Source organism: Cucumis sativus, chromosome 1 (assembly GCF_000004075.3).
Source record: "Cucumis sativus cultivar 9930 chromosome 1, Cucumber_9930_V3, whole genome shotgun sequence".
Lineage (NCBI taxonomy): Eukaryota > Viridiplantae > Streptophyta > Magnoliopsida > Cucurbitales > Cucurbitaceae > Cucumis > Cucumis sativus.
This window is the reverse complement of record NC_026655.2, coordinates 26,893,922-26,920,671: the sequence shown is the minus strand read 5'-3', so window position 1 is coordinate 26,920,671 and position 26,750 is coordinate 26,893,922. Positions and strand designations below refer to the sequence as shown.

Sequence of the window (26,750 nt, the reverse complement as noted above, 5' to 3'; positions counted from 1 at the left end):
TCATATTTATGTCCAACTGCATTTCCTTGACATTAAGACCATATTATAAAGCCTCAATTAATAATTAATCAATTAAAACACTCAAAACCTTAGTTATAATTACATTATACCTCTTTCGTAATATCAAATCGTATAAATCACGAATAAATTCAATATAAGAGTTTATGTCGAGTTGTTTTCAAATATAACAAAATATTACTCTTTACGATTGATTACTATTATCTATGGATGAATCAATAAAGTAAAAAGTCGATTAATATCTTTCGAAAATTTATAAAATAAAATAAAAACTCAAAAGAACATTTACTTTAAATAAACATTTCATGTTTATTATTATATTTCATATATAATTTAGAGATTTTTAAATATAGGAAGATAAATAAAAATATTTATAAATTTTATGAATGTTTTAAATTTGGTTATATTTTAGGAATATTTTAAATAATTTTATCATCATTTTCGTATAAATTTGATGAACTTTTGAAGAGTAAGAATTATTATTATTAACCTGAATATGGGTGGTTTGATTCCCTCTCCCACTTATTGTTAAAAGGTAATAATAATATTTGGGTGATCCATTCTCATGCATCTTCTCCTTGTTTGATTATAAAAATGAAAAGATATGAACTCGAAATAGGCTCAAATTCTTTAAAATAAAAACATCAATTCACCCATGAGAACTCAAATTTTGCTTTTTGCAGAAAAATAAGGTTGGGAATGAAGGGAGAAAGGTGAAAGGTGAAAGGTGAAAGGCATCGCCTTCAACCTTTGTATTGTGTATTGCATTGGGATCTGATGGGTTTGTACCATTGAAGAGAGACCTAACAAATTTAGAATATTAACTCTCAAGTCAAAGTCAATGACTCAAAACCCTCATCTCATTCATTCCTCTTCTTCATCATCATCATCATCATCATCACCACCATCATCATCTTTTTCACTACTCACCCACTTCTCTCTCACTTTCTTTCATTGTTTATTCTTCTTAAAGGTGACTAGTTGGCAGCACTACCTACCAGCTTCATTCCCACTCCCACTACTGAACCTCTGATCTCCATTTTTCACTCCCTTCTCTCAATTTCCCCCTTCAATTCCCCTTCTTTTTCCCACCCCAAATCCTTCAATTTCACTTTTCCACCCATTTTGGAATGTGGGTTCTTCTGTTTTTCTCCTTTTCTTTGATTTTCTTTCACTTCTTGGGATCTGAGTACCCCTGATTTTGGTAACTCATTTTACTCTTACCCTTTTCTGTAATTTCTCTCTTGTGTAAATTCTTAGTCTGTTTTCTGCTTAATTCTTGTATTTTTGTCAGTTGGGGTTGAATGGTGTAACTAGTTTTAAGTACTTTTGTTTCCGGGTCTGTTCATTTGAATTGTGTATTGGTTTTTTTTTTCCCCACAGAGATTTTGAACTGCTTTGTGGGTTTTGAAGCAATGCAGGTTACCTGTTTGATAATCTTACTCTTTTTGTTAGTAAATGTGTTGGGACAGTCTGATTTTGCTGCACTTTTGGAGCTGAAGAAAGGCATTATTAAAGACTCTTCTGGGAAACTTGATTCTTGGGACTCAATGTCCTTGGATTCTGATGGTTGCCCCAGTAATTGGTTTGGAATTGTTTGTGTTAATGGCCGTGTTACATCTCTTACTTTCGATAATGCCGGTTTAGTTGGTGACTTTGACTTTTCAGCCATTACTGGTCTCTCTTTACTTCGTAATTTATCACTTTCAAACAACCAGTTCACTGGGACTATTGCGAAAGTTGGTTTGTTTAAGTCACTTGAATTCTTGGATCTGTCCCGCAATAGGTTTCGTGGTACGGTACCTAGTTTGTTGATTGGTTTGGTTAACTTGGTATCGCTCAATTTTTCTTCAAACCAATTTGAAGGGGCTTTCCCTACTGGTTTTGGGAAACTTGCGGACTTGAAGTATGTAGACGTGCATGGTAATGGCTTCTCGGGGGATATCACCGGTTTTTTGTCTCAAATGGGCAGTGTTGTATATGTTGACTTAAGTAGCAATCGGTTTACTGGTTCGATGGATGCCGGAGTTGGGAATCCGTCTTTCATTTCCTCTATTCGGTATCTCAATATTAGCCATAACCTGTTGACTGGAGTGCTTTTTCCTCATGATGGGATGCCATATTTTGATAGCTTAGAGGTTTTTGATGCTAGTAACAATCAGTTTGTTGGCAACATACCGGACTTCAATTTTGTGGTCTCCCTACAAACGCTAATACTTGGAAGAAACAAATTATCGGGGTCACTTCCAGAAGCTCTCTTACGAGATAGGTCAATGCTCTTGACCGAATTAGATCTTAGCCTTAATGAGCTTCAAGGTATTCACATACTACGTTGCCTATATGCTCCTTCTGGATTATTTAAATTGTAATTGATACTTGATTGTTAATACCGAAATTTCAAGTTTGATTTTCTTAAGAAATTCCACGTTGTTTTTCATAAATATTTGTGTTGCCATAGTAAAACTAGAGATACCTTCAAGGAACAAAATGGTAATACCATAGAACTTCTGTAGATCCTATGTTAATTAAGTTAAAATTCACGTTGTCCGTGTATTGAGCGACAGTTACTTAGACAATGAATTAAAGATGATTTCCTCTTCTTCTTACATTTCGGAATTATGAGGGAAGAAATGATAAATTAAGAAAACAACTGTTTTCTAATCCTTACAACTTATCAATGGCCCTGTTTCTTTTGCCTTCTAATGTGATTCTTTAGCCATTTAGAATTATTCTATCAAATGAAACTCTTAGCCGTTCCCTGTTTGCTTTTTGAACCAAATCATACTGTTTAATAATAGCAGATGCCTATGATTTGCCTGAACATTTTCCATGGAAGCATCTCAATTCTTGGTTTCTTTATCTCCCATTATCGACCATTTTTCAACTTCTAACAAATTAATTCCATGTCAGGTCCTGTTGGGAGTATTACATCAACAACTCTGAAGAAGCTTAATATATCTTCAAACAAGTTGACAGGCTCCTTGCCCACCATGGTTGGGCGATGTGCTGTTATAGATCTTAGTAATAATATGCTTTCGGGTGATTTATCTCGGATTCAAAGTTGGGGAAATCATGTGGAAGTTATTCAGTTAAGTTCAAATTCATTGACAGGAACGTTATCAAATAAATCTTCTCAATTCTTAAGGCTTGCTTTATTGAATATCTCCAATAACTCATTAGAGGGTGTTCTTCCAACTGTGTTGGGTACATATCCTGAACTCGAGGTTATTGATTTAAGCCATAACCGACTTAATGGTCCTGTCCCTTCTACCCTTTTTCACTCATTGAAGTTGACTGATCTTAACCTCTCTGGCAACAATTTTACCGGTCCTATACCACTCTATGAGAGTATAGATTCTACGTCAAGTTCTTCTTTGCAAAGTTCAAGCCTGAAATCTCTTGATCTGTCACGTAACTCATTGACCGGTCGCTTACCGGTGGAATTGAGTAAGTTGAACAGCTTGGTATATCTCAATCTGTCCAAAAATTATTTTGATGGCATCATCCCGGATAATCTTCCAAATAGTTTGAAGGGCTTTGATGTGTCATTTAATAATCTATCTGGAAAAGTTCCAGGAAACTTGATGAGGTTTTCTGATTCAGCATTTCATCCAGGAAACTCCTTGCTAAATTTTCCTTCTTCCCCATCAACTCCAGGATATTTCCCTGGTCTACCGTCAACAATGCACCGGGCTCGTATGAAACCAGTAGTTAAAATCGTTCTCATTGCTGGCTTGATCGTGGTTGCTGCATTTGTAGTTCTTTTTTGTATTATATTGTATTACAGAGCCCAAAGGCTCGACCGTAGAAGCACTTCCACCAACAATGCTAAGGAAGGTGCAGTGGAAGAAGCTTCTTCTGTCACTAGTCAATCTGAAACTGATAAAAAGAAGAATGCATCAATACCACCATCTGGTTTTCGTCAAGATTTCCTGCCACCATCTCATCGAGTGGAGAGTCGTGTCGGTGGTGACATTTGGTCAGTTTCAGACAAGGCTAGAGATTTTGGCTACCATGAATCATTAGGAAAAGGAGAAGGAATATCCTCACCTATGTCTTTTATGTCATCTTCAAATCCATCACCTTCAAAGATGCAACAACATCTCGATCATCCCCGAGCACTAAAAGTTCGCTCTCCTGATAAATTGGCTGGGGATCTACATCTTTTTGATGGCTCCTTGATGTTCACGGCGGAAGAACTTTCTCGTGCTCCAGCCGAAGTTGTAGGGAAAAGTTGTCATGGGACATTGTACAAGGCGACACTCGACTCTGGACATGTATTGGCTGTCAAATGGCTGAGGGAAGGAATGGCAAAAGGAAAAAAGGAATTTGCAAGAGAAGTGAAGAAACTGGGGAGCATCAAACACCCAAATTTAGTTTCCATCAATGGATACTATTGGGGGCCGAGGGATCACGAGAAGCTTGTTATATCGACTTTTATTAATGCACAGTCTTTGGCTTTCTATCTTCAAGGTAAGATAAAATCCATCGGCTTTTACATCGATGGAATCTCAAGTAAAGTTAGAATCCTTGTTATCAACTGTGGGCTTGTACATTGAGGCACAGTGTAGTATTTGATGTAGAATCATGTCCAATATGATTGATTGAATGATGTTTTCTGTTTTCTTGCAGAGATGGAGAGAGGAGGAGTCTTGCCTTTATCTCTACCGGCCCGTCTTAAAGTTGCTTCGGACATTTCTCATTGTTTAAACTTCTTTCACAACGAGAAGGCTATCCCACATGGCAACTTGAAATCCTCAAATGTTTTGTTAGAAACTTCGACTATGAATGCACGACTTACAGATTACAGTCTACATCGTATATTAACTCCGGCCGGCACAGCAGAGCAAGTTTTGAATGCAGGTGCTTTAGGTTATCGGCCACCCGAATTTGCAAGCTCGAGCAAGCCATGTCCATCATTGAAGAGTGATGTCTATGCCTTTGGAGTCATCTTGTTAGAGCTCCTAACAGGAAGAAGTTCAGGGGAAATAGTTTGTGGGATCCCAGGAGTTGTTGATCTAACAGATTGGGTAAGGTACTTGGCCCGAGAAAACCGGTTCGATGAGTGCATCGACAAGACAATTCTGGACCTCGACGATGACGAAAAGCCACCAAAACAACTTGAAGATATGCTTCAGATGGCCCTAAGATGCACTCTATCAGCAGCTGAGAGGCCTGACATGAAAACTGTCTATGAAGAACTTTTAGTGATTGTGCAGTAGAAGGAAAATCATGGTACAGAAGCTCTAACTTAAGCTTTTTTTTTTTTGTTTAAATTGCTAACATCATTGTTTTTATATCATCAATAAGCTGTTGTTTTCTCAAATTTGCACCATTTTTGGAGTCGATCCAAGATGTAATTTGTTCTATAAACTTAAGTTAATTGCAAGTACATAGTCCATAAGTTATTAGCAGGAGTTGAGTTTGTGTATACAGTTCATTAAGGAGTTGGAATTTAATTTAGGCCATTGGTTGATCTTAAACCTCTCAGTTCCTAATGATTAATTAACATTATTTGAAAGTTCCTTTAATTTTTTTATGGATGACTCAAAATTTAAATTTCAAATTTTAAATAAGTATTCTCTTTATCATTCTCAAAGTACAGTAAGAACATGTTAAATATTCACTTTTGTTCCTTGCACACCATCCTTATGAAATAACGAATTGTAAAATTTAAAAGGCATTGCAATTGTAAAATTAAGGTCATCCTTATGAAATAACGAATTTAAAAAAATATATTTTAAATAGTTGAGCTATATTCAAATTAATTAAAAAACAAATTAAGGTCATCAAACGTTTCTTGTTCGATTGTTTTTCTTTTATTTTTTTTTTAAACTGTTATTTGGTTCAAGATCGTCTACTAAATATAAAATATCTATTTTTTTCATTTTTTTAAGTTGTTTTTTGGTTGTTTCAAATATAAAAAATCAGGATACATTTTTTGTATTTATAGATGTGAGTATTTTCCGTTTTTAAAATTGTTCTATAGCATGTAAATATTTTGTCATATTTTTTAAAAAGACCTCTATCTTTTAGGATAATTCTTATCTTTTCAAATTTCAAATCGAAACAAGATCGAATCTTCGACTTCTAGATGGTAAAGTTAGGTTAATACCATTAAATTTCAAGTCGTAAATTTTAAGATTATATTCCAATACGTACTTTTATCTTGAATATACATTATTACTTTTATTTTAGAAAAATTGTCAAATATAGAAAGAGTTTTTTCAAAAGTATAAAATTGACAAACTATTTATACTTCATATAACAAAATCACTCCAAACAAAATTTATTACATTTGGTTTTTCTATGAAACGTAAATATTTTGCACGATGAAATTATAACGTAATATAATAAAAAAAAACTCAAAAAAAATTTCAATCTTACTCCCATTTTCATTGATTTCAGTTTTGGTGATATTATTATTTTGATTACACTCTAACTCCTGAAACACCGTGTTAAAACCGTATAAACTAAAATGGATGTTGTAATCTCATATTATATTTGAGTTGGGGAAGCATATTAATAAGTAAAATATGGCATCGATGTTATCAATTTATATGTTTGAATTGATAGATATGTAGATTGTCACAATAAGATAGGTCCCATAACATAAATAAATAATAGAAGAAGAAAAGTCATAAAGAATTATTAAACCAAAAACTAAAATTATAAATTAATTAACTTCAAAGCAATAAATACAAAGAAATTGTGTTGAAAAGAAGAAACAATAACAAAAGACAAATGAAGCCGAATTAATCAAACAACTTGAGGCCTTTAATTCTCATAAGCAAACCTTCCCCTTTTCATACAAATGGAAGCACTTTCAAAATTTGCCAAATTCAACTATATATAAAACAACCCATTTTTTCTCAACCTTGTGTGGGAGGACGAGGAAATTAATACTTCCTACTTAAAATTAGTTTATATCGATACGTTTGTCAAAATCGAATAGGATAATATTGTATTATGGGTCGTTACTTATAAGCAATACAAATTTAAACAATAACGATCTAAAATCTTTTACGTTAACCATCAACTTTTTAAATGATCATTGATATTTTTATTTATTGAGTTGGTAACATAATTAATATTCATATCATATTCAAATGAGAGAATTTTAAGTAAATTCGTTTATATTATCATAATCAGTACTTTGTATGTTTAAACCTCAAATTTTATGTTTTGTTGAATAAACACTTAGATTGAAAATTGAAATATTCGTACAAATAAGTTTAAACATTTTGTCAATTAATTTTTGTCACTGACGATACCACTGTGAATTGTTAGAGAAAAAGAATAAACAACTCGTTTATTCATCATTACCTTCGTGATCAAAGACAAAATACAAGGAAATGAGTGTCATCGTTGTCATACATATGAAATACAAAAGAAGTAATATAGAGAAAAAAAACAAAACAAAAAAAAAAGAACGAGAGAATGAGATTAACAGAGAAATATAAACGAGATCAGTTGAGTGAGAGAAATATGAAAAAAAAAACGACACATTAATTAATTCTTAAAAGGTGATAATAGAAAACAATAGAGAATCGTCAAAAATAGCAAATTTGATCAAAAAAAAAATATTTACAACATATAGCAAAATTTCAAATTCTATCAATAATAGACATTGATAGACAGTGGTAGAAGTTTATCAATTTCTATGAGTGATAGAATTCAAACTTTTGCTATAATTTGTAAATATTTTAATTTATTTAACTATATTTTAAAATTTTCATACAAAAATCCAAAAACCTTATATAAGAAATGGAAGATATAAAACCAAAAGTTTCATTCTAATTGAAAAACAAGTATATATGTTGTATATATTACCTTTAATTAATCATTGAGGACTAAGTAAAATATATAGATATAGAGCCAAAACTTTGGTATAGAAATTAAATTGACAAAAAGAAATAAGGTTAATTAGGAGAAACAAATTAAAAAGAAAATGACATATAATAAAAGCAAAAGGATGAATAATATGAATATATATATATAAAGGAAAATTTGTGGTTTGATTGGTTCAAATGAAAGCAAAAGTGAAAGCTAGGTGGTGAGTTGATGAAGTAAAGCCATATCCCTAAGCAAAATAGATATCAACAAAGATTTGAACCTTTTTCTTTACATTTATTTAATTATTTGCAATTCTTAAATTTATTCATAAAATAAAACCTTCAAATATGGTTGGCACAAACCTGGCTTTTTCTAATCTTATTGCCAACTCTCTCTATCTATATATATTTTCTTATTGTCATCCTTTCATATATGTTCATAATTTATATCAAAAATATTTGCAATAGTATATTTTCTTGGTCAATACTTTAGGATAAAACTTACCCCAAGGTGCTAGTACTTTTTTTAAAAGGTATGATAACACTTTATCAATACTAATAAAGATTATCACATGATATAACTCAAATATATATTTAAATACTAACAAAGATTATCACATGATAATTACATATTGGAATTAGATAGTAAGAAATTTCAACCTTTCATTTCACTATAACATATATATATTAAGAACGGAGAGAGGTAAAAGAATTTATTTAAAGAAAAAAAAGAGGAGAAATTGGTTGTTGGGAGAAATTGACATTTTTTGGTGTTTTGTTTACAATTTAATTAATTAATCACTATTTGAAGAAGTCATTTTAATGAAAAACATGGGTAATTAACAACTCCTTTTTCCCTCATTCTATATTCTCATTTTTTATATTAATTCATTTGGGTAAGTTTGAGAGCAACATGAATATATAGAGAGAGAGGTTTAAATATTAATGTGATCGTATTAATGAAAAAAATAGTTTATTCTTTAATGAAAATGAAAACAAATAGATCAAGATAATAACCAAAAGTTAATTCAAATCAAAATCAAAAGTAGGGAGAAAAGTAGTATTTAACTAAGCCAATATATTATAACCTTTAATTAACTTACAATACACTATTTAATTTCATGGTATAAAAAGTAGAAACCAAATGTTATTTTAATTTGGAAGTTTGTTCATGTTTTCATTATTTGAAACTTTCTTTAAAGAAAAAAAGATTTATGTTGTAGGTATGATATTTTATCGTATTGGAAAATAATAAGAAAAATATATTTTTACTCTATAAGTTTTGATGAATACGTGTGTTTGGTCTTTGAGTTTTAAAAATGTATATTTTAATCCCTAGATTTAAAGAAATAAACTCCATTGGTTTATGAGTTTTTACCATATACCTTTTTTGGTCTTTGGATTTTAAAAAACAAAAAATAAAAGCTTTTAGAAGTATTTTTTATTTGATTTTTTAAAAATAATTATACCATCTATAAAATTAGAAAGTAATAGTTTTAAAAAGGATATGATTTTTAGAAATTGTAAATTAGCATGCTTACCTATGATTTAAATAATTTACATAAAAAGATGAGAGAAAATGGTTGAAAACAATTATAAAATATAGCAAAATTTTAGATTTATCACTAACCAACATTGATAGTCAGTCTATCTCTGTTTAGATTATCAATTTCTATCGATAATAAATTTAAAATTTTATTGTATTTTATAATTAAATATTTTGATTCATATAAAATAGACCAAACCAAAACAATGAACAAGTTTGCTTCATTAACCAATATTAAAATAATAATAATAATTCAATAAAGTTATTGAAAATATTTATACATAATAAATAATAATGTATTATTAATGAAGAATGTAAAGAATAATAAAGAAATATATGATATAAGTTTGAGGACATCACCCCCACGCCTATACCCTCTTGGAATGAAGGGTTACCCCTTCATTTCCACGTGAGGAACCTTCTTTCTCTCTTTGAACATTACATTGCAACAAAAGAAACAAAGATATGAGAGAGAGTATGAGACCATCGTCCGCGTCTGCCAACTGGACCCTTCTCATAATAATAATATTAACAATAGTACGTATGACCACAACAATTTAATTTACTACATACAGTTCTCATCTCATTTTCTCAATTAAATCATGTTTATTGTTTATTTTTAAACTAAAATACTTTTACCTTTTAAACCCTCTGATATTATAACTCAAATCAAAATAATGTATATATGAAAGTGAATAAATTTAAGGAAAGTGTGTATTGATATACATAGAGATAGAGTAGTGAAGTATGGAAGAAACGTAGGCGCGTTAAATATTTGACCCATTTGGCGTCCGCCCATCGTCCGTCATAAAATCCATTTGACACCCATTCCTTAACTGTATTCTCTCTTTTTCTCTTTTTCTCTTTTAATATTTTTTTTTATATAAATCCCCCTCCAACTCTTCAACACCTTCTTCTTCTTCCTCACTCTTCTTCATCTCACAAATCTCTCTCTCTCTCTCTCTCTCCGCCTCCCATGGCTGACCGCGTCCATCCCACCGCCGATTCCCCCCGTCCCAGCACCTCCTCCACCCTCTCCGACACCACCAAGCCCTCCTCTCCACCTCCCGGCACCTACGTCATCCAGCTCCCAAGGACCAAATCTACCGCCTTCCTCCTCCCGAAAACGCCCACCGCTTCAAACTCTACACTCGCCAAAGCCACCGCCGCCGCAACCGCTGCCGCTCCTGCCTCTTCTGCCTCCTCGCCATCCTCGCCATCCTCATCATCCTTCTAGGCATCACCCTCGCCGTTTTCTACTTTGTCGTTCGCCCTAAATCACCCAACTACTCCATCGACGCCATTTCCATTTCCGGACTGAATAACCTAACATCCTCCGCGATCTCGCCTGTGTTCAATCTGAGTGTTCGAGCGGATAATCCGAATAAGAAGATCGGAATCTATTACTTAACAGGTAGCTCAGTCCGAATCTATTCCTCTAACGAGAAACTGTCGGAGGGTGTTTTGCCTGATTTCTTCCAGCCTTCGAAGAATGTGAGTGTGCTTAGAGCTGTTGTGAGAGGAGCCGGAGTTAATTTGTCGAGTGGGGCGAAGAATGAGATAATTGAATGGGTGAAACAGAGGGCGGTGTTGTTGAAGGTTGAGATTGGAGTTCCGATTAAGGTGAAAATTGGATCGGTGAAGAGTTGGAAGATAAAAGTGAAGGTGAATTGTGATGTGACGGTGGATGAGTTGACGGCAGCGGCGAAGATTGTGAAGAAGAATTGCGATTATAGTGTGAAGATTTGGTAGGCTTATGAATTGCTTGCCATTATTATGAATTATACTTGTAAACTTTTGTAATGAAAAAAGAGAGCATTATTTTTTACATGTGATTTTGCGAGCACCAAATAAAAAATGTTACCCTAAAGTAGTTGAATAATGAATTAATGAATTAATTAAAAAGTAGTATAGGGTTTATTTAAAACAATGAATGAAATATGAAAGAATTAGAATTGATAAATATAAAGTGGGAACTAAAAGAGTATTAGGTGAATGAAAACGTGGGAGCAATGTTTCCCAAATCCAATTCTATTCCGCGTACGCCTCTTCTTCTTCGCCTTTTCTTTTTAAATTCTAATTTTGCATTTTAATACTTTTCTTTCTTTCTTTTCTTTTCGTTATTTTAGTTTATACAATCGAGTTTTTAATCATTTTTAATAAAATAATAAATTATTCAAAATGTTTCGTATTCATGTAGTTATATTGATGAATATTATAATCACCACATAATCTGAAATTTTATTGTATATCGTAAATCTTTCAAGCAATTGGTCATATGTGAGGAGAAAACATAGGGGTACATATGTGATGTGTTTGTGCTACATTATGTGTTGTTCTGTATAAAGTATGCTCTATAATTATTGTTGGAATTTGATTTATAAGATTAGTGCAATTAATTCCAATCAATACTACACATGGAGAAACAATTACTATACAAACGATATGTTAGAATTTAATTATTGCAAAAATTTTGTCTCATTGAATACTTAGATGCAATAGTTAGGCTTTTTATTATTATCTTCATACCACTTGATTTAATTACTTTACTATGTGTATGTATATACACACACAAAAAACTTTATTGCATTTTTTTCGTTCATCAAAAAATCCAAAATTCACCATCAAATCTAGAAATTCGTATCATACGTTTTTAATGGATTGTATGTATTCATTTAATTTTATGTATTTTCATTTATGAGGATAGTTGAAGGGTTTTCATGAACCCTAGGCAAATTTTTAGGTGATCATCAAAGGTTATCGTGTTCTTTCGTGGTGTCATTTCAATTAGTTTAAATAGAGTTGTAATTATATTTTTTATTTTTGAAAGAAATACTTGAATTTGAATTAAAGTTTTTATAGAATTTAATTTTATCTCTCATCCTTTATGTTTTTATTTGTATTATTGGGTTTGAATTCATGTTTAGGGTATTCAATATAGTTTGGTAATTGGAGTTAAGGAATAAGTTTTATCGATTTTTTAAGTTAAATATGTTTTAGATTTCTTGGAGTTATTATCATTTTATTAATTAAGAAAGACATCTATTGAAGTAATTTCGTTTATCAATTACATTAGTCACTTTTTTATATACATAGATGTAAGAGAGACTTTAAATCTCTTATTGATGATGAAGAGTATATATATATGTTTTAATTAATCAATTGAACTCATTTGATTTTTGATATCTTCTTTAATTAATTGCTTGTTTTTCTTTCATTGTTGGTTTAAAAATCAAAAGAGAACAAGTAGAATAATATTCCATTAATGAGTAGAAAAAGAGAGCTTGAACAACTTAGGTTGCCATTGGAACTTTGTGGGGCTTTGCCAATTTGCATGCAAACTCAAACTCAACTATTTTTTTTTTTTAGTTCAAATAGGTTCTCCAATTTGGAATTAATAAATGCCCAAGTTTTAGGCTATTGAATTTCAAACCATAAACTCTCTCTCTCTCTCTTTGTCATTTAGACTTATTCAAATTTTGTGACATTAAATACTCTTTACTTTTCTTGAGTTTATTGTGTGTGTGTATATAAATCCCAAGTCTTATTTGTAATGTCTTCATCCTAACCCTAAACTCATCTTACATTGGTTTAAAAACTTCTTCAAAGTTATTTTGTGGTTTGTAAAGATTTAGTTCAATAAATATAATTTGTTCTTGTTTTGATATAATATGGTTTTGAATTGAAGTAGGAGGATGAAAATGAGATGGGTATATGATTAGTTAATTTTGATTCATTATATCTATTTAGTCATTAAGCCTGAACGATTTTCAAGTTTTTTTTTTGAAAAAATAAGGTAATTAAGTTTTCTTGAAAGATTTTGTTAGTATACCAATAAGAATAGAAAGATAAATCAATCGCAAACCTCTCTTAGTCACTAATATACATTGTATGCTAGCTAGTTAACATATGCTTGTTTTGCCAACTTACAATTTTAGTCTTTAAACTTTCAAAATTATATCAAATAGATCAATTAATATTTAAAAATTTTGAATGACTCAAGAACTTACGAAACACAAAAATTGGGAGTTCACGAGATATTAGACATTATTAAAATTCGTAAACAAATTAGACACAAACTATCTCAAAGTTGAATTTATAACAATATACATACGAATATCCCATCCGATGTAAATCAAATCGTAAATAAGGTAATTGTTTTAAATGGTAAGTCTATTGTACATGTTTTCAAATATAGCAACATATCATTATTTATCGATAATAGACAAATAGTCAGTAATTACGAAAAAGTAAATATATTATTTTTCTAATAATCTTAAGCAATATAATGATACAAAAGTTTATAAATATATTGGTCATTTAGTTTCTTAGCCACTTATTGTCAAAAATAAATAAAGAAAGAAATAAAAGAATAGCCAACTTGGGATAAGTTTAAAGTAATGAAGGCATCATATGAAAAGAAATGATTGAATATTTCCATAACTATTAAATGAGTAGTCAGCTTAGAAGAAGTCCAACCTCTTGTAAATGAAATCACAAAGAAGAAATTATTGAGTTTTTAGGTTAAAGTTTTTCCTCTTGAGATATGTTTTCTTTAAGTAGTGGTTAGAGAAATGTCAAACTTTTAAGATATGTTTGGTATTCAAAACTTCAACTTCACAACTTCTTTTCTTTTTTTAGAAATATGGTTCCACAATTTGAGTTCATAAGTATTAGATGTGATCTGATTTCAATTAAATCACTAAATTTCAAAATATTATAATATTATTTGAAAAACTAAAAAAAACTTGAGTTTTTGTTTAGATTAATATTCACTTTTTATTGTGAAGGTCTATTAATCAATTTAATAAGAAGTTCTACTATAGACATTAATGCTAATGACTAAAGTGCCTATTTGGTGAGAAAAAAAAATAAATGTTAAAAACTTAAATCTTGAAATCTAAAGAGCAAATTGCTCAAAAATAAAACTTGAATCTTAAGAGTAAAATTATAATCTACATGAAAACCAAATCAAAACTAAACCCAAAATCTAAATCTACCCATATCATGTAGGTCAAAATCAAAATTTGAATTAACAAATCAACATCTTGTATTACTATTTTAATTAAATACTTGAAAAGTAAAAAAGATAAAGTTTGAGTTTGATGGAGAAGTCAAAGGACCAAATTACCTACATAGATAATGCCTAACATTAAGCCTATGCTTCAAAAATACAAAATAATGAAACAGAGTGTTAACCTTCTATTTGATCATACAATGAAACACAAAAGAAGAAGAAGAAAAATCTTAGATTTGACAAAATGGCAACAAAGGAGGAGTACAAGAAACTGACCTTTAAACCCACTTGATGGTGATATAATACAGGGTTCAAAGTCAGTCTTGAAATTTCCCAGAAGATCAAAATTATAAGTATCTGCAGGTTATGATAATATATAAATTCTTAAAGTACAATTATTTTCCTATGCAAATTGTCTCCTACCGAACCTCCATGTCCATGGTGGTCGTGCTCGTGGTCGTGAAAGATGAGTGTCAGGATACCTACCACGCACAACACTGAACCTACAAGCAGTTTGTCATATCGTTCAACCCAGTGAAACTTGAGCTGGCTAGCGCCGTAGAATGACAAAGCTACCAACGAAGTCATCACTGTTATTGTGCTGCAAATTCAACCACATACAGCAAAGTTGTAATGAATCAATGAAATTAATCTTAGATCTAAAAATCCATGCTTAATATGAATGGATCTTAGGTTAAAATCAACCAAAGAATTTATATATTATAATAGCAAAGCTCAGTTGAAAGTAGACATACGACCGCTTTTAGTAATAATTATCCCATGGTAAATCTACTAATACTGAGAACGACTATCGGGAGGGGGGAGACTGTATTCATTCTAGTTTCAGGGATATGTAAGATATCAGCCTTCCGTGTTCGGCGTCAAAAGCTAACTTTGATACATGCCAATGTGCAACAACTATAATTTTTCATAGTACTTGCCAACTTTCTTCTAGGCTCTCAACGGTGGCATAATGTACAAATAATTGTGCCATTTTACTTCAAAATCTTCATAAACTTCGACATCAAATTATTGTAAGGACTAACTATGGGCTCCACACACTAATAGTTGGGATGCGGGTGTGGTTTCCACTAATACCTTGGAAATTCTAAGCTATCTTTTAGACTTTTCTCAAATCCATAAAATATTCAGTTGAGGAAGGGCATCACAGTCGCTTCCAGGGGGATATTTGATTGGGCATTGCACGTGTGATTTCTCAAGCAAAAAGATGTTTCTATAGCGGTGGACTTTTTCATTTCTCTTTGCTCCTAGCCAGAGGAACCGAGATTGGATTGAGGAAGTTTTGTTGTGTCCACCTTTTTGTAACAAAGAAAAGCTTAATGGAAATTTCGTTTTTCAACAATTCTTTAGAATATTTGATGAAAGGATTAAGGAATAGATATTGACGTTGTTTGTGTAGAAGCTTGCAAGATGTAGGAGTTTTTTTGTATGGATGACCCTCACGGATTCCTTTTTGATTTTTGACCTGCCCCTCAAATTTATGAAATCTAATATAAGCACGCTACCACTCTTTCTCCACCAGAGCCCAATATTCACGAACAACAAAGTGTGAGAAAAAAAATAGATCGCAATACACATGGTCATCGTGCTAACGTGATGGTGTATAAAAAACAACAATGTGTTTTGACATAAGCATAACACTAGATTTCATATGTTTTTTCTTAGAGGCGGATCATTAATCATGCAAGGGACTGAGAATAGAATCCATCCATACAAAAATCTCCAAGATGTAGTGTGAACTTCGAATTTTTTTATAGACCAACCCCAATATAACCAATCTCCATTGAAATTCTCTCTTTTTTTCCACGTAGCACCCTCTGGTTGACTTATGATAATTCCTTCCCTCCATTTTTCTTTATAAAAATTGGTTTCTTTCTCCCAAAACAAAGAAGTTGCACAATGTACAACAGATAAGAGAGCTTTATGCCTATAGAATTGATACCTGAATAGGAGCACAATGATAGCGAGCACCATCATGGAAGATGAATTTCCAACAGCAAGAAACACTGGAAGAGTGGTTGCACAGGGAGACAAAGCAGGTACGAGAACAAGACCCGCAACAGCCATTTTCTCCATTGGTTGGTTTTGGGAGTGGCTATGACTGCCTCTTCCAGTCATAAACAACAAAACGTAACAAGCTCCAAGAATTATAAGCAAAAGAGAAGCCAGCTGGTGCACAGTTTCTTCACCGGCAATTGTATTAGCCATTGTGATTGCGGTTATTCCAAGGAGTGAAGTAGATATCACATGTAAAATTGCTCCAAAAGCAGCTGCAAAATTATAATATGCATCTAAACATAAGATTTCCAGATGCAAGCATCGTGAAACTAATATTACACTAAACATCACTTCCTTGCATTTTGTAAGATAGCAAAATATAAGTGCACCGCAGGATTCTTAAATTTAAGAATAGATTAACTTCACTTTCATTTAGTTATTGTAGTCTATGTTTGATAGTATGGGGTTTCATCTCAAAACCAATTGGCAATAACGAGAGTAGCCCATCTATATTATATGGAGTGTGAGTCTCCTTGGATTTTTCAAGGTGGGACTCTTAACATCTCTAACAATCTATAATCTCATTCTAATCTGCAACCCTAAGAGTAATCAATTTACTTACAAAAAATAAAAAAAGACCAAATACCGAAATTGTTCAATATTTGGCCAAACCGTGCAACTTCCATTACATTCATGTCTAGAGCCCACGTGAGTAAACATTGTTAAACCATCAATTGACCCAAAAGCTTAAGTTGATGAGTGAAAGAAAATTTAATATCATATCAACACTCTAACACACACCCCTCACTTGTAGCTTGATATATATAGAAGACTCAATAAGTGAAAATTAAATATTAATTGGAGAAAATGAGAAAGTGCAAGGGTTTGAAAAGAGAATCTTATGCTCAAAAATCATTTTAAATCACTAATTGACCCAAACGTTTGTTTATTTATTTATTTTAAACAAACACATGGTAAAAACTCCCAAGGGCAAAAGGAGACAAAGAACAATGTTAAATACATCCAAAAAACGACTGGGTAAACAAGATTCCCAAGCCCTCCTTCAATATTCTGCACTGGAAGAGGCAAAATAACCAAAATGTGATGCATTTTTTCACCTTAGTGAAGTCAAACGAGCAGTTAATCAAGTTAATTTTATATTATTTCAACATTCTAACAAACATCAAAATTAGCAAATATAAATTTATATATATAAACACCTGAAAAGGAGTAACAGCAGTAGAAAGATAAGCATATTATATGGACTCATGACATATGATAGAACTTGGATGATAAAGACCTTATAGGCTAATTAAGAGATATAGTTCATCAGATCTCACAGTTAGTTTATGAGTTTTGTATGGTAACACCTTCCTCTGCAGCCATTAATACTGAAAAGAATCCTAAGAACTATCGTATGAGCGAAGCTACAGAGAAATTAAGACAACAATGTGACAGTAACACCGGACAAGAATCAACTAAACTAAACAATTGAACTGCATTTTGATAAATCAAATCCAGCACTGGCAAATCTTTCTCTAAGATAACATCCGAAGAAGTAAACCGTGATTCGCAGAACAAAAAAACAAATACAAACGGGAAAATGAGAGATTTAAGAAGTAGGATGGGTTGCAGAAAACATACTGACGAGGAGAGTCCTGGAGAGAGTCCATTTCTGGACACGGCCGACGACGGAGAAAGGAAGCCAGTGAGTGGGAATGAAGGAATGAAGGAGGGAAACGGTGGCAATTCCTCCGATTGTGGACAGATCTTCTGCGGTAAAACCTTCCATTTGGAGCCGGAATGAAACGAATCCGCCGGCGGAGGAAAAGAAAATCGGGGGTAGAGCTAATCCGGTAGGATTTCAACTCGGCGAAAGGGAATCGGAGACAGATCTAAGAGTGAAAATGAAAGAATTCAGCATCGGAAACAATTCGAAGTAGCGTTTGATACCTAAGCATTCATCGATTTTGGTTTGGAGTATAATTATTAATATATATATATAAATATAAACAGCTGAGAACTTCGTTATTTAATTAAACTTGTCGTTGTTACAAACTTACATATTATTTCGGTCAATTTCAAAATTAAGAAAATAGATTCGATTGCTCCAAATTTTAAAAACTAAAATAAATAATAAATTAAATCTATTATCTCTTAATTTTTTATAATAATCTATTATCTACCAATATAAAGAAATGAATGAAAATATATATATCTATATATTAAAATATATCAACTTTTATCAATTTGGTCTTTTAGATAGATTCAAAAAAAAAACAAAAAAACAAAAACACTACTTCCATTTCTCAATTGTTTTCTCTTCTTTTCTTTTTTTCTCAATTATTTTTATTGGTTTCCTTCTTCTTTTTCTCAATTATAACTATCGTCTTCCTCTTCCTCTTCCTCTCATTCTCTTCTTCCTCCTCGCATCTCATCGTCTTCCTCTTCGTACAAATTTGAATTTTCGCGAGATATGTGTTTTCGCCGTGGTTTCGCCATGAGTCTTTGTCTTCCTCTTTGCCATAGATTTTAGCCCTCCTCTTCATCATGGATTCCTGTCTTCTTCCTCGCCGACTTTCTTCTTCCTCGCCGACTTTGTTCTATATACCTCAATCCATGAGATACTGTAAGACTTTTCTATCTATGTTTGATAAAGTGAGTGATATAATATTTAAGTGAATTAGATGTGAATAAAAATAAAAATAAATAAGAAACGATAAATAGTTATTTTAAAAAAAGAAACAAAAACAGTTATCACTTATTCATGTTTCTTGTTCTAAAAAATCAAAAAGCAATATCATTACCAAAACTGAGACTATTTTTTCAACGAACTTAAAAAAAAAAAGACAAAAGCCAACAAAACTTAAAGACCAATAAAAGATAATGAAATTTGCATATTTAGTTTATTTGATAGAGAATTTAAAAACATATATTCGATCACAATGGAATTAGTAAAAACAAATTTGCATTTTTTTTGTTTTTATTGATAACACATTTAGAAATTGGACTATATTTTAAAATGTTTATAGGTTACTCATTGAGATTACCTGCTAATACATTTTTTACAACATATCAATTCAATACTAATTTATGAATAAATTACAAAATGCCTCTAAAACATCTTAAACTTACAATCATAAATATTGAACTCTAAAAAGAAAATTCACATCATTATTTCAAATCTCTTACTACTGTATTTAAGTTGTAGGGTTCACAATTCAAACATTGGAGGATTGGGTAGGACAATTATCTGACTTTTTTTACTTGCATTTGCAAAAAAATCTATACTCAATAATTATCTAACCTTGGTTCGTAATAATTGTAATTTTTATTTTAGAAAATCTGGCACATTCAATAATTTATTATCCATTTCAAAAAGTTCAAGTAACTATGAGTTTCTTAAATTAAAAAAAAAGGCACTAACACGAAATGAGCAAAGATAGGTGTCACTATCAAGCCCATCGAATCTATCTTAGCACTCCCGTGACATGGCTCACAACATTTGATCTATGAGAAGATTTAACATTCTCATTTTCAATCTAACCTTGGATTAGTCATAGGATCACATGAAACACTCTTCAAAATTTATTAATTTGCCCCAACATAAGAACATGTCAAATTGACACTAATATTATAACAATAGAACAAAAAATATGAGGAGGCAACATGGTTGTACTGTTAAATGGGCACCAAGATAACGATACGGAAGTTTTCTGGAATAAGATGATCTTGAACATAAAAAAGGGTTTATAATGAAACCATTTGTTCAATAATATCATGCCTCACAAGCAAAAACACATCACTACGTTCAACCCAAAACCAAGAAGAAACTCTGAAACAAAATTCTATGATCTTAAAAAGAAGTTGCAACCTAACTTTCGGGCATGCTCTTGATAATATCCGAATCACCTGAAAAACATTAGAAAACCATAATTAGAACATTGTGTTCAGGCTGTAATTCAAAAGTAGAAGATGGAATTAATCAAGAAATGTACCGGGATCGATAATGCTGAGGCAGCATACTCTGTAGTATTTGCCACATGCGGTTCCAAGGTCAACATTGCCTGAGCACATATAAAAAAGAGATATGTGTTCACAATGAGTAAAATTTAAGTAAAACTATTCCACCGTAATCAACTTCTAATCCAGATCTACATGAGGCATTACCCTAGATTCTTTTGTTACAGCCTTCTCCTAATCCAAGACAATTAATATGCTCTTGTTCCATAGAGTTCTACTCGCTATTTATTGTTTAAAAAAGGGGCAAAGAGTCAAGGTATGAACATAACCATGACATGAAGCAAATGCTTTAGCTACATGGGAAAAACCATTAAGCTATCCAACAAGTCCAGTAACTAATGAGGCTTTGAGAAATTTTCTCAGTTGAAAAATGACGGTAGATAAATACATGTTCTAATTCTAAAGGGCAATTAAATGACAATGTTGTGCCAAAGAAAAAAAAAAGGATAATGCTTTGATAAAAGGGTTAGAAACGTACTTCCGTTGTAATGGTGAACTCCAACCTTGGCCAACATTGCATAGTACTCAATCTCGGACTTTCGGAGTGGAGGGCAGTTGTTGGCAATGATGATCAGCTTACCTGCAAAACAAACAAAAAATCAGATATACCCACAAAAGCAGAAACTAAGGGCATACAAAATCATGAACAACAAATCAGAAACTATAGATCCCCACGCACAGTGTAATTTCAATTGGTACAACAACATAAATTGGATACCTAAGTCGACTATTTGATTGATGGATGAAGACCAGAATAAAAAGAATAATCAAATGCCGTAAGAAATAAAATCTCAGATCGACAGCTTACGACGTTTTCATCCTCAGAAAGATTGTGACTCGAAACTTTCAGTGATTACAGCTAAAACCCTAAATAAAATACAACTAAACTAAAAAAAAAAAGATACCAGAACATCCATCGATGCAAAATCTAGAGATCAGATCAGTAACAAAAAGAAGAAAGCTTAATCAATAGATTACCTTTAGAGCTCCTCAAGGTCTTGAGGACGGTTTTGTATCCCAAGGTGTATTTCCCACTCTTCATGACGAGAGCGAGTCTGTTGTTGATGCTCTCATGGGTCTTCTTCTGTTCAAGGCATCGCAACAAGAAAGAAAAATGTCAGAGCACTTCAAAGCTAGCAAAGATCAAATTGAAAATGGAAGAACTAAGAACGGAGGTTGGCCAGAGGGGGAAGAAGAAACATACCGTCTTCTTTGCGGCCACCATGATTGAAGATTCGAAGCTGTACTCGCCAACTGAACGGCCAAAAACCCTAATTCAGAAAAATATATATAGAGCACCGAAAGGGTTAGCCTAAAACTTGGGCCTCATGCTGATCCGTTAGGCCCAATTTTTAAAGTTGGTCTTTTAGGTTCAAAAATCTTTTTTTTTTTCCAACCGTTGATATCGACTAATATTTGTATGCTCCCGAGGATAGATGTTACGGGTTCAACTCTCCCTCAAGTTGTACTTAATAATACCTTTCAAAGAAGTCAATTTTTGAAATAACTAATGACATAGTATTTATAAATTGTAGGTTGAAGTTTTCCAATAAATATGTAATATAAAGAAAAATGGAAACAACTACACATGTTTGTTAAACACTTACCTTCAAAAATTGGTGGGTCAAACTGTCACATCCCCTTCCGAACCACCACTTCATTCGATTCGAGAGATAATGTAGATAATGTGAGGCCAACAGATATTGTTCATTTCTCAACAATACTTACTAACACTAACCTCTAACCCCGTTGTACTTGAAATTTATGTGAAAGCAAATAACACAAGTCTAGAGAAAGATGTAATGAAAGAACTCAACTGCAACCCATTTTATGATGACTTTTCAAGACGAAGTCTTACATATACTATTAATACATACCATAGATTCCTTAGTTACAAGAACCAGCCCTCTAAAACTTAGCCATATTTACAAGACTGTATGTACTTATAAGTATAAATAACCCAACAACATACTGAAGAAAATACATGACCAACTAGTAAAAAGACAACAATGTATCAGGCCTTGGGAATATGATCTCTACCTATAAAGTGGTAAACAATTTTGAAAGAATTAGCTAAAAATCCAAGCAAGTGACTATGTTTTAGAAACAAGAGTAGTGTAAAATGTCAAGGCAAATAAGCACAGTAAAACATTTATAAATCTCGGGTTTTTTCTCATCTATACTAGATATCAGATCCTCAAGAGATGGTTGAGCTGATCAATACCAAATCACCAACATAATCATCAGTTCAAATAGCAGACTAAGATCGATACTATCGGCCCCTCATAGATGAGCATCCCCAATACTACCTAAAAGATAGGTGTCCCTACCTCAAAATTCCTCAATGCCTAATATCATACTCTGTAGGGTTGTAATTGTAACAAGATAACTTTGTATAAACTAATACATGTGTAAAACCATAAGCTTTGAAAACAATACCTCAAACCATAAACCATGTCTTGCTAAAGCTTTTTACAAACTCATTTCCTTTTGATAGCCAAAAATTCACCTCAGTAATTCATGTTTATCAAATACTTTATATAAATCACATGCTTTAGAAATAGCTTGTAAATTAGATCAAACTCAAAGCATGTTCAAACATTTTGAAATATGCTTTGTCACTCACATATAAGAGCTAAATCCTTGGCCTATAAATTTGTTCAATCTTCTATTGGCCTGAAAGAATGATATTTAAATCCAAGTTAATTCCTTAGGTTCAGAGAATATCCAAACTTTGCCAAAAAAATTTGCAAAAATATAAAAAATGCACCAAAATGACATGTTGGCATGACTGGCACACGAGCATGGGCGACATGTTTGGTACCGGTGAGTGCAAGTACCTAGGGGTCTAATCACATGCTAACCTTGACACCTCTTGTCGCCTATGACAACCTCATCTCGCCTAACATGTTGCCTTGGTAGCTATACATAACATAACACGACTTTGAAAGGAAAGTTTTATAAAACTTTGATCTTTTATTGAAGGAGTCACTCATAAAGCTAGAACGTTTCCTCCAAATCCCTTCTTAATGCCTAACTTAAGTTAAGCTCTCTTCTTCTTGTATGAACTCTCTTAACATAACTTAGTACTTTTCAAATTTTATTTGTAGCTCTCCTTTTGAACTCATAGGTTGTTTACACCAATCATAAACTAGATTGATCATTCTTAAACTCATCTTAGCTTGATAGCTCCAACTTAGTACTTTACTCATATAGGTTTAATATTTTTTTCCTAACCATGCATAACTTTAACCCAACACGCATCTTGCTGACTAATCTGGATTAACGAGCCATCACCCCTTCTCAACTTTTTTTCCTTGTCTATCTCTTCCTTACCTATCTCAAAAAGCAACACATTCCTTCCTCGAGTTGCTTAACCAAAACACTTACTTTTCCTCAAAACACACGATACTTATACTTAGTAGTTTACAACTTCCTTCCTTGCATAAATCTTTATTTACAACCCATTTACTTCAGAATGAGGGCTTCATACTAATGGACCTATAGGTCATGGACTTCAACGACATGAAATTAACTGATTAAACTCTTTTAGACTTAGCTAATCAATATTAATTGACTAACATGTCATTCCACTAAAGTTCAGTAGTTGCACTTTTCTCACTATAGATATATTTGTGTCCATTTGATATAACTATGATTAGTAGGTTAATATTTCACAAATTGTTTGTAATCTCTGCTGAAAAATTACATTTTGTTCCTTAAGTCTCACTAATCCATATTGAACAGTTGGTTTAAGGTCCTACATGTAAACTGAATCTTTCTCGGACCGAGGGTGAGACCTATTGTTCACTACTTTAATTCAATCTTTAATGGAATAACCTATCTACTAACCTTGTAATGGACATGAGTGAATTTCGTCTTGCACCTATGTCCCAAATTATCCACTCAGTCTCACGCCTTAAATAAGAGGCTTATTGGACCATCTCTGAAGAACTATTCATACATATGCAAGTATAAGAAATTTCATGTGAATAGAAGTTCATAGTTAGATAAAGACTAAGATTAAATTATCTAGATCACTAATAATCGAAATAACCAGTTTTATATAGTAGATTGTGTTATAGCGTAAAAGTGACTATATAGTAAGCTAAGGACTAAGAGTAAGTTATCTAGGTCACAAATAATCAAAATAATCAATTTTATATAGTAAACTGTGTTATAGCGTAAAAGTGACTATGTTTCTACATGAATGATTCGGTATTACATCGTCTGTACTTACTACAAAACGATTCACATCCATAGTGTCTATAGAATAAGGTGTTCAACCTTATTCATAGACTATAAACCGTTTAGGCTATATACTTGAACTTGATCCATGTTTATTCTATATAAAAAGTTCAAGTTTACACAATATAACTTGAAGACCTTAGTTTATTTGATTCAAGATTATAGTGTTCATTTCAAGTGATAAACCCTCAACAATTAACCACTTTTTTCAATAGATATTGTTTCAAATTTTAAAAACTATGAGTTTTATGACACAAATTCTAACAAATATTTACACTTCATAAAAAACCAAGTATAATCGATTTTTATCGTTTAGTAGTTTTTTTTCATTCTATGGAATATAAATAATTTACCTTGTTTTTCTATTATATTTGTGGTTTTTTTATGTCGTGGGCTGATGGCAACAATTTTGTTCACTTTCCACGATTCCTCTTTCTTTTTATTTTAGTTTTAAATTTTGTTTCTTTTAAAAATATACTTTGACTAAAAAAACTAAGAAATAGAAACAACTATCACATATGAATGATTTTCTATTTGTAAGAAACAAGTTTCACACAAAGTTTTTTGGTTTGTTTTGTTTTTAATCTCTTTCTCCATCTCTATAAAAGGGGTTAGATAGGAAAAGTCTTTACATGCATGCTCATTTTATCCCCATGTTTTTCATAAGATTTATATCACCCTTTCTCGAGTGGTTGTAATTTTTTGAGTGAAATTTATAAGATGACTTAACACATTTGATGTTGATGGAACATGACTCTCCGAGATAAGATGCATTTGTTCGAAATTGAAGTATGTTACATTAGTGATTCGTTCAAGTATATGTGAGATGAATGTGTAAAAGAAAAACAAAATAAATACATGCATTTATATTCTTAAAAAATAACCTAACTAATGAGATCCAAATTTTTTAAAAATTAATTGAATAAAAGTAAAAATTAATACGATAAAACAAATTGTTTCAACTTTAAAAACACTAAACCCAAGATTGTTGCATTATATACATTACAAAAAGTGGAATATTAACACATTAATTCAATAATTTAATTACTAAAACACTTTTTTCCCTCTTTAAACTAGATAAAATATTTTTTGTTTTTTAAAAAAGTAATATGAAAATATTAAAACTAAAATTATTCTATTATATAACTTCTATTTTTATTTACCGTATTTCAAAATTATTATTAAAAATAAACTAATTAAAACTACACAATTTATTCATTGTACTGCATTGCATCCGTTTCTTAACTAGTATTAGTAAAAGTGAGTATGAATGTAAATTATTCAAATATAGAACTCAACAAAAATAGGGAACGAAAACTAAATTCAAAACCCAAATGATAACCATTTGAAGCTTACGATAAACATCGTTGAAATTTGAGGAAAAAATTATAAACGATTAAAATCTAGAACGAAATCAACACAAAACTTATTAGTGAGTAGAATGAAAACTAAATTTAAAACGAAAATTCATACCTACGTTTTATTTGGTTCGTGATAAAAAAAAAGTTTCAAAAAAATAAAAAATCTAAGAAAAATAAAAACAATTTTTTTTCACTGTGTTGAAACTCATTTGGTTTTATATTAACATTTTTGAAATTTGAATTCAAAAATTAAAATCTATAAAAGTGTAAATTTGAAAATATAATTATCAGTCCATAATTTTTAAAAACAGAATAAAAAAGAAAATAATAAAAAATAGAAGTAAAAATGGAGTGTAATGAAAAAATTGTTATTGAAAATTAGTATACAAAAACATTACAATTGTTTTCAATGTATTTTTGTTTATGAAAATATGAAAATAAAAAAACAAATTACGAACCAAAATGGATCTTAAAATATGTAAATCATAATATTTTGAAAATTAGAACTCAATTGATAGTAGGGATAGTTTCGTAAAAGAGGAAATGCACCAGTGGGTACATTCCACACAAGGGCAACGAGGCGGATATAGAAAAGTGAGGTAAGGGTACAGGTAAAAAGTCGAAAATAACCCCGTCCGACGCATGCGACAACGTTACTTACGTGGCAACCTTTTCCAATCATA

The 26,750-nt window shown here is 31.6% G+C and overlaps 4 protein-coding genes across 6 annotated transcripts; 2 read left to right on the top strand and 2 right to left on the bottom strand.

The window, feature by feature from the left end:
* The first annotated feature begins 680 nt into the window (after positions 1-680).
* On the top strand, positions 681-5,549 carry LOC101219974 (probable inactive receptor kinase At5g10020). Of its 3 annotated transcripts, none has more exons than XM_011661788.2 (4): positions 681-1,222; positions 1,402-2,334; positions 2,929-4,491; positions 4,651-5,549. In XM_011661788.2, the coding sequence occupies exons 2-4, from the start codon at positions 1,434-1,436 to the stop codon at positions 5,238-5,240; spliced, it is 3,054 nt and encodes a 1,017-aa protein (XP_011660090.1). In that variant the 5' UTR covers positions 681-1,222; positions 1,402-1,433; the 3' UTR covers positions 5,241-5,549. The 3 variants fall into 3 exon arrangements, with proteins under 3 accessions (XP_011660090.1, XP_004144080.1, XP_011660091.1); XM_011661789.2 differs by having other exon boundaries at positions 682-1,222; positions 1,474-2,334; XM_004144032.3 differs by having other exon boundaries at positions 681-2,334.
* A 4,742-nt stretch (positions 5,550-10,291) lies between these two features.
* Positions 10,292-11,269, top strand: LOC101216495 (NDR1/HIN1-like protein 13). The gene is given in 2 exon segments (XM_004144104.3): positions 10,292-10,484; positions 10,487-11,269. Coding segments are annotated over 2 exon segments (774 nt in total). The 5' UTR covers positions 10,292-10,375; the 3' UTR covers positions 11,152-11,269.
* Positions 11,270-14,518: 3,249 nt separating this feature from the next.
* LOC101203325 lies at positions 14,519-18,426 on the bottom strand. Its single transcript, XM_004144049.2, has 3 exons — positions 18,080-18,426; positions 16,380-16,707; positions 14,519-15,017 (listed from the first exon to the last, which is right to left on the bottom strand). The coding sequence occupies exons 1-3, from the start codon at positions 18,225-18,227 to the stop codon at positions 14,801-14,803; spliced, it is 693 nt and encodes a 230-aa protein (XP_004144097.1). The 5' UTR covers positions 18,228-18,426; the 3' UTR covers positions 14,519-14,800.
* A 1,624-nt stretch (positions 18,427-20,050) lies between these two features.
* LOC101204062 (60S ribosomal protein L30) lies at positions 20,051-21,822 on the bottom strand. Its single transcript, XM_011661787.2, has 5 exons — positions 21,663-21,822; positions 21,437-21,542; positions 20,937-21,038; positions 20,434-20,502; positions 20,051-20,347 (listed from the first exon to the last, which is right to left on the bottom strand). Exons 1-5 carry the CDS (start codon positions 21,681-21,683, stop codon positions 20,310-20,312), a joined length of 336 nt encoding a protein of 111 aa, XP_011660089.1. The 5' UTR covers positions 21,684-21,822; the 3' UTR covers positions 20,051-20,309.
* Between the last annotated feature and the right edge of the window lie 4,928 nt (positions 21,823-26,750).

What these genes read in the sequence shown, in the direction of transcription:
- LOC101219974 (XM_011661788.2), top strand. Translation starts at nt 1,434, where the DNA reads ATGCAGGTTACCTGTTTGATAATCTTACTCTTTTTGTTAGTAAATGTG. An exon ending in TAGCCTTAATGAGCTTCAAG is followed by an intron (nt 2,335 to 2,928) that starts GTATTCACATAC and finishes ATTCCATGTCAG; the next exon opens with GTCCTGTTGGGAGTATTACA. An exon ending in TTTGGCTTTCTATCTTCAAG is followed by an intron (nt 4,492 to 4,650) that starts GTAAGATAAAAT and finishes GTTTTCTTGCAG; the next exon opens with AGATGGAGAGAGGAGGAGTC.
- LOC101203325 (XM_004144049.2), bottom strand. Translation starts at nt 18,227, where the DNA reads ATGGAAGGTTTTACCGCAGAAGATCTGTCCACAATCGGAGGAATTGCC. An exon ending in CTCCAGGACTCTCCTCGTCA is followed by an intron (nt 16,708 to 18,079) that starts GTATGTTTTCTG and finishes ATAATTTTGCAG; the next exon opens with CTGCTTTTGGAGCAATTTTA. An exon ending in ATCATTGTGCTCCTATTCAG is followed by an intron (nt 15,018 to 16,379) that starts GTATCAATTCTA and finishes TTGAATTTGCAG; the next exon opens with CACAATAACAGTGATGACTT.
- LOC101204062 (XM_011661787.2), bottom strand. Translation starts at nt 21,683, where the DNA reads ATGGTGGCCGCAAAGAAGACG. An exon ending in TGGTGGCCGCAAAGAAGACG is followed by an intron (nt 21,543 to 21,662) that starts GTATGTTTCTTC and finishes TGCCTTGAACAG; the next exon opens with AAGAAGACCCATGAGAGCAT. An exon ending in AGTTCACCATTACAACGGAA is followed by an intron (nt 20,503 to 20,936) that starts GTACGTTTCTAA and finishes ATATGTGCTCAG; the next exon opens with GCAATGTTGACCTTGGAACC.